The sequence below is a fragment of the Branchiostoma floridae genome, chromosome 1 (assembly GCF_000003815.2).
Source record: "Branchiostoma floridae strain S238N-H82 chromosome 1, Bfl_VNyyK, whole genome shotgun sequence".
NCBI classification, from domain to species: Eukaryota; Metazoa; Chordata; class Leptocardii; order Amphioxiformes; family Branchiostomatidae; genus Branchiostoma; species Branchiostoma floridae.
The window spans coordinates 31445048-31451741 of NC_049979.1; the positions used below are offsets into that span (position 1 = coordinate 31445048).

The 6694-nt window shown below is 40.5% G+C and overlaps 2 protein-coding genes across 2 annotated transcripts; both read left to right on the plus strand.

Annotated features, from left to right (window-relative positions):
- Positions 1-5108, plus strand: LOC118431092 (autocrine proliferation repressor protein A-like; the record flags this gene model as incomplete). Its single annotated transcript, XM_035842181.1, is given in 15 exon segments — positions 1-59; positions 302-422; positions 897-959; positions 1297-1345; positions 1599-1712; positions 2127-2219; positions 2349-2438; positions 2648-2777; positions 2920-3037; positions 3306-3393; positions 3538-3576; positions 3962-4050; positions 4191-4281; positions 4598-4663; positions 4841-5108. Coding segments are annotated over 15 exon segments (1330 nt in total), but the record flags the coding sequence as incomplete, so codon positions are not given.
- Positions 5109-5830: 722 nt separating this feature from the next.
- Positions 5831-6645, plus strand: LOC118423070 (autocrine proliferation repressor protein A-like). Its single transcript, XM_035831060.1, has 2 exons — positions 5831-6191; positions 6428-6645. Exons 1-2 carry the CDS (start codon positions 5984-5986, stop codon positions 6643-6645), a joined length of 426 nt encoding a protein of 141 aa, XP_035686953.1. The 5' UTR covers positions 5831-5983.
- Positions 6646-6694: the final 49 nt, after the last annotated feature.

Here is a 6694-nt window from a genome sequence, read left to right on the forward strand (position 1 = left end):
GAAGGGTCCCGGTTACACCATGTACCTCCTCAACATGACCTCACAACAATGGCTCACAGGTGAGACAACACAGGCAAACCACTTCGTCACATGTTATACAACATAGCTCGATATGAAAAACCTAAGTTTGGAGTGAAAATGAAAAGTTACCCCGTTTGTACAGCTTTTTCCGCCAAAGATTTGAGTCAGGAGGCAAAGTGATAGCTTTACGTACGAAATACAGTCATGTACATCACGGGATGCATACAATTTACCGAACAGCTTATCAATTGTTATACACTTTCTCTGCTTGTACTTACAGAGGAGGAAGTTAGCCGTCCGATCTGGTGGCACTTCCTGACCGTCACTATCCCAGACAACATCACCCACCCTGAGGCCGCGTTTATGTTCATTGAGGGAGGAGGAAATGATAACCCGGAAAGGTATCGTCGCGCAACGTCCTCTTTTTCATTCGTCTTTATATAAGGGCATAAAGTTATTGCTGTTTATGTGTATAACGGTTATAGACTTATAAGACTCATTAGGACTTGTGATGTAAACTATGTCTCTGTTATATATACTACTTTGTCTGACCCTTGCCTCTTTCCTTATGACCTCAATGAAAAGCAATCTGCAGGCCAAATTGAGCTTTCATGAGTAAACAAAGTTCAAACACGGTATGGTCGTGTGACGTAACGGCGGAAAGAGGGGGCAGGGCTCCTTCCAACACCGTGCCCTATCAACAGTAGATAACAACACTGCCCTTATGGCCTCAAGAGGCTACCTTTACCTTCTGTCTATTCTTTGTATGTGGCAATGTTAAAATACGTTAAACTTAGTAACTTGCATTGGGTATTCCTCGTGTTTCAACAGTTTGCAATCGGTGTACAGATTTACTCTTACATTTTTCATTACAGTCTTCCTGATCATAACGACAACTTCATCGGACTGACCCATATGTTTGCGCTGTCAACAGGAAGGTATGAAATGAAATTGACGCATTTGTGTCTTCTCCTCTGCTTCCATAAAAGTCAAAAGTCACACCTGTTTAGAAATAGCTAACAGCAGGATTCGAATAGCAGCTCTTTTTAGAATAATGAATGAAAGACCTTTATTGTACATTCATGCCTCGATGGGCTAGGTACAATAATGTAAATCACTGTTCATTGTCACATGTATCTTTCTTATGTTTCTACCATGCACTTGCAATTAGCCTCCGGGCATGAACTTGCAAATAAAACTTTCTATTATTAATGTATGACTGAATATTATAACAGAATGTTACAAAAAATGACAATCTTTTCTGTCTTTCCCAAGTGTTGGCGCGGACTTGAAACAGATACCCAACCAGCACCTCGTGTTTAAGGTAAATGTCTGACGAAGTTGAATACCAGCGCTAGCAATGATTGATAGTACAATGTAGACCACGACTTAGAATATTGTCGTCCCTCGTCTAGCATTGATGGATATAGGCCGATGTAGACCGCGACTTATAAGGTTGTTTTTACCTGTTAATCATTCATGAATTAAAAATACTGTACGCTTGTCTACATTGATCTCTGCATGTATACTTTCTGGGCCATTTTTTCTCGACAATTTCCAATATTTTCTTGTTTCAGAACGATTCACTACAAAAGAGCCGATCAGAAGACGCCATCATCGCGTACACGTGGAGACACTTCCTGGACAACCCGGACCAGCCCGACTGGCTGCTCAGGAACCCGATGACAAAGGTAACATTTTAGTTCATGTCAGAGAGAATTATAGATTATATGATGTGCGATAGAGTTTCCTATATGCAGTATTTAATCAATATGATCCTTGTTTTTACACAAACATTGCTTTATTAACACGAACGTTTCGGTGACCGCCTGTATGTTACCTCTTACCTTCTTCCTGGCAACTCTGACTGGTTCACATAATACTGCAGCACAGGTGTCACTGCTCACAGTTCAGATGCGGTCACAAACGTAATAATTCTTACAGACTGCAACTGTTTGAATAAAGCAATGGTTGTGTAAAAATGAGTCTCTTTCTTTAGTGACGTATATGTACTTACCAACCTGATGAAACTTTTCACGGATGATCCTTATTTCTGATAGTTTGGCTTAATTGTTTTTAATCATGTTAAACATCTTCTCTTGAAGGCAGCTGTACGGGCAATGGACACAGTGCAAGACTTTGTGAAGAAAATGACGGGGAATCAGCCGGAGAAGTTTCTGGTGGCAGGGGCGTCAAAGGTATATGATGGTATCATTGCTTGACATGAATATATCCTTAAATATGTTTGTGACATCGCTTTGTTTTGCATGAGGACTGTTTTGCTATCTAATAGACATACTGACTGTGTTATTGATGTTTCCTGACAGCGCGGTTGGACCACGTGGACCACTGCTGCGGTAGACAAGAGGGTGTTCGCTATAGCACCGATGGTCATGGATCTCCTGAACCTTTCGATGGTACGTACATGTGGGTGACGATACAGAACAGATGATTGAAATTTGAATATTCGTAGCTGTCTCCTCTAGGCCCGTACTAATAGATATCAAAGTGTTTTATATAAGTGTTTTCTATGTCAATATAGTAAATATTGTAACAAAACGACCGCCTAAGATTAAATTATGTAAACAATGTATCTGAATCAATCAATTTTTCTAATCATCAATAGAACCTGCACCACTTTTACCGAGCACTGGGAGGCTGGACGTTTGCTTTTGACGACTACTACGACATCAACATCACAGGTCGGCTTGACGACCCGAATATAGAAAAAATGCGCGGCATCATTGACCCACTCGGTAAAGCGTCTATTGTGACAACTATTTACGTAAGATACTAAATTATACTCACTGGAAACGTCTGGTTAATCAATTGAGAGATTTTAACCCACACATGTGCTGATAAAATCTAAAAGTGACCTTTCTTACAAATATTTCACAGCATACAAGGATCGTCTGACGATGCCTAAGTACATCATCGGCACGGGAGGTGACGAGTTCTTCATGCCTGATGATTCCTACTTTTACTGGGACCAGTTGGAAGGAGAGAAATATAGAAGGTAAATCTATGTCTTTCTATGAACATAATTTTTTTTTAATATTTCTACTCTTATCATGTTACAGATATACCTTAGGTTGAATTGTAACCGAAAACTAAGCCGCACTTAAGTTGTATGCACCATGCTTGTGAAATTGAGTTTGCCGATTGAAACTGTGAATATAGTTTACATGTAGCCTGAAATAAATTATGCATAGCTCTGAAAATGTCAAGACAACAATAGTTCATGAGTTCAAAGTTGACCAAGTGTCCTTGTCAATTTTATACAGATGGATACCAAATGCTGAGCACTCAATGGCTGGTCATGAAATCAGCCTGTTCTTTGGATTGCGGGCGTTTTACTTCAGTATCTTAGAGGTATTTTTTCAACCTTGTTTCCACTTACTGTGCTAAATTCCAAAAACGTGGTATCAGTTCGTAACCAGCATGCATTCTGCAATGTGCCATATTCCTGCTACATGGAAGATACATTTATCCAGTTATGACCTTGTTCACCCACAGGACTCTCCAAGACCAAAGATGACGTGGACGAGAGAAACGGTCAGTCTTACACTCTGATCAACCTAACCATTGTCTAGCAGACATTGTCTAAAAAAACGTCTAGATTGTATTACGCGGAAATGACTCATGGTTTTGCCAAAACACATTAAGGCTAACGTCAAATTTCCATACCGGGGCCCGTCCGGACTGTTTGTGAAAACGAAGAATAGAAATGTATATGTAAAAATATGCGCAAATAATGCACACGATTATTTTCTTTGCGCCTTGTGTAGATTGGTGTCTTTCCCTGAAGCTGCCCGACCAGGCCCGGTTTGGAAATGTGACGTAGGCTAAAACCAGATCTATTCTATATGGGAGAGTCAAACGAAAGTAACGCATTGAAAAAAAATTGTAATTATTTTATGTTATGTATATTCTTCTTTAGGGTGCGAACAGCGGGAAGATAACGCTGCAGACTAACATAAAACCTATGATCATCCGGTCCTTCCACGCTCGTACACTTGATGGTAAAAGGTAAGTAGCTGTTACATTTTATCTATCTTTATTGCAGTGCATGTAGAATGCCTTTTTTTGCGGATAGACACTGACCAGATACCCGTGTTGAATTAATTTCTTAGTGAACTAAATAAAATTTGCAAATTTTCCTTTCCCAGACGTGACTTCCGTCTGGTAAATCAGCCGCCCGGAGAGACGAAACCACAGCCGCACCCTGTCATCTGGCTGCCTGAGGACGTGCAGGATATGGTACGTTTCTTTTGCCACATTCTTTGATACAAAAAATGTCACACTGTCAGTAAACGCAACCTATGCAGTATTTTGCAAAGACGTCAAGTTAGCCTCAGGATAAAGTCAAAAAGGTGTTATAGATGTACAGTTGTTGTTGCTGTAAAATACGATAAAAATTCTTAGGTTGAAATTTTAAAGGTGTTTCCCTTTACTTTGACCACACAAATCAATGTTTACAATGTAATCAATCGTTCGCTGGTACCATTCGGTGATGCATGTAACAGGTTTAGAATGTTTCCTTTATGTATGTATGAATTTGTTTTGTTTTTTTCAGGGAAATGGAACATACGTGGCAGAGTTTGATATCCCTGCTGTCGGGTGGCTGGCGTTCTTTATACAGGTGGGTGAGATATGGATTTTAGTTCGCACAATTTTAAAAGATAAACATACAGTATCATCATGTCGTGACAAAATTACGTTACCCATTACTTGTATCAGTTGCGTAAGGCATCCTAATTATTTCAAAACATTTTATTTTCCTTCCTTCTTTACTCTGACCTGTTCTGTTGTTCCCCAGGCCACGTTCCCGGCTCCCCATGGAACTGCTCTTGAGTTCACCACCGAGGTGCACATCATTCCGGAGACATTCCCCTTCCCAGAGTGCCACGGGGCAGACTGTAGGGGAACTCTTCTCTAGACTCATCGCCATTATCATATTTTATTTCCTGTTGCTGTTTCAAGCATTTTTTACTGGTTGTCTTGGTAGATAGTTCATGTGTATGCTACATGTAATATGTGAGCAGAAGTTGGACTGAAAGTCACAATAAATACCTCTTCCATCTCTTTGTCATGACTGATTTCTTTTAAGATGTGTTTTAAGATGTTAAAGCAGACATGCATGTATACATATGCGTGCATTATATGTCAATCGAAGATTGCGTTTCCTGTCTTTATGGGGCACGAAGCTGTGTGCTCCAGTAGTACAGCGTTTGTGGGTGTTCTTTTCACATCTCTAACTAGAGTTCTACGACCCCATACCTTCGCCAAATAATTCTATCTTTTACAACTTCTGTATTAATTGTGTTTGTCATTAATTATGCAAATAATGTTCTCATTTGCATAAATTATGTAACTTGATCATCTCCTCCAACAAACAACAGACGTACGCAATCTATGTTGAGAAAGAAGGCTTTTATCGCATTTTCTGATAATTCATGCAAATTAGGACCTCATTTGCATGATTAATGTTCAACGATGTTCACCTGTTCATAACTTCCAAATGTTTAATATAGGTAAGAAGTTCCCATCATTTACCACAATGACTTTATAGAATTTTCTCATTAATTATGCAAATTAGGTCTTTATTTTGCATAATATATATCTATCAATATTCTTCTCTTTCTCAGTTAGAAATGCTACCCAAAATATAATCTTCTTGGCGAAGGTAATAATGATAGGACCGGCGGCTTGGTAGTGTATAGATCCGACATCTTGATGAACATGCCCCCTAACAGTACGGAGGCGTAGCAAACCACCACCACCACCACCACCACTCTGTTAGTCGTCATGTATGTTACCTGTGTTCGTTCTTGTTTCAAAAGCAGGTCACAGGTACGTTTAAACAGACCTTTTGACCCCAACCTTTCACCTTTTGATATCAAACAAAGTCATTTGGAGGCCATTGTACAAACGAACTTCCATATCCCGTGCACCCACAGTTATGTCTGCGGAGAGCGTTTGTTCGGTTCTGTCTCTACTGCTGTTTGTGGTGGTCAGTGTTCCGCCCGGTGTACTGACCACCCCGCTGGACGACTACGTCAACAAGCCGGACCCTCACTACTCCTACCACGAGGTGTTGGAATGGCGTCTGAAGGGTCCCGGTTACACCATGTACCTCCTCAACATGACCTCACAGCAATGGCTCACAGGTGAGGTTATACATGTTCAAAGCGCAATGAGAAATGAAGTTCAAAATGGTACCCCCATTGGTGAGTTTTTTATCTTTAGATTTAAGTGCCGTCACTGTTTCAGAAGATAAGTATAGGTGCCGTTACTGTAACAGCTTGGATAAACACATACGAAAAATGTATAAGGGTACGTATGCTTTTTGCTCACTACACACGGCTTAGTTAGTGTTATACGCTCTCTCTGCTTGTACTTACAGAAGAGGAAGTAAGCCGTCCGATCTGGTGGCACTTCCTGACCGTCACTATCCCAGACAACATCACCCATCCTGACGCCGCATTTATGTTCATAGAGGGAGGAAGAAATGACCGTAAGCACGGAAGGTATAATCAACAGCGTAACGTACCCTCGTTTTATTACCTTCACGAAGAGGGTATGTTTTTGGTGTCATCTGTATGTTTTGTGTGGACCGCATAACCCGGAAAAGCCGTGGATGAGTGAGTGAGGTTGGGGTCGAGAAATAAAG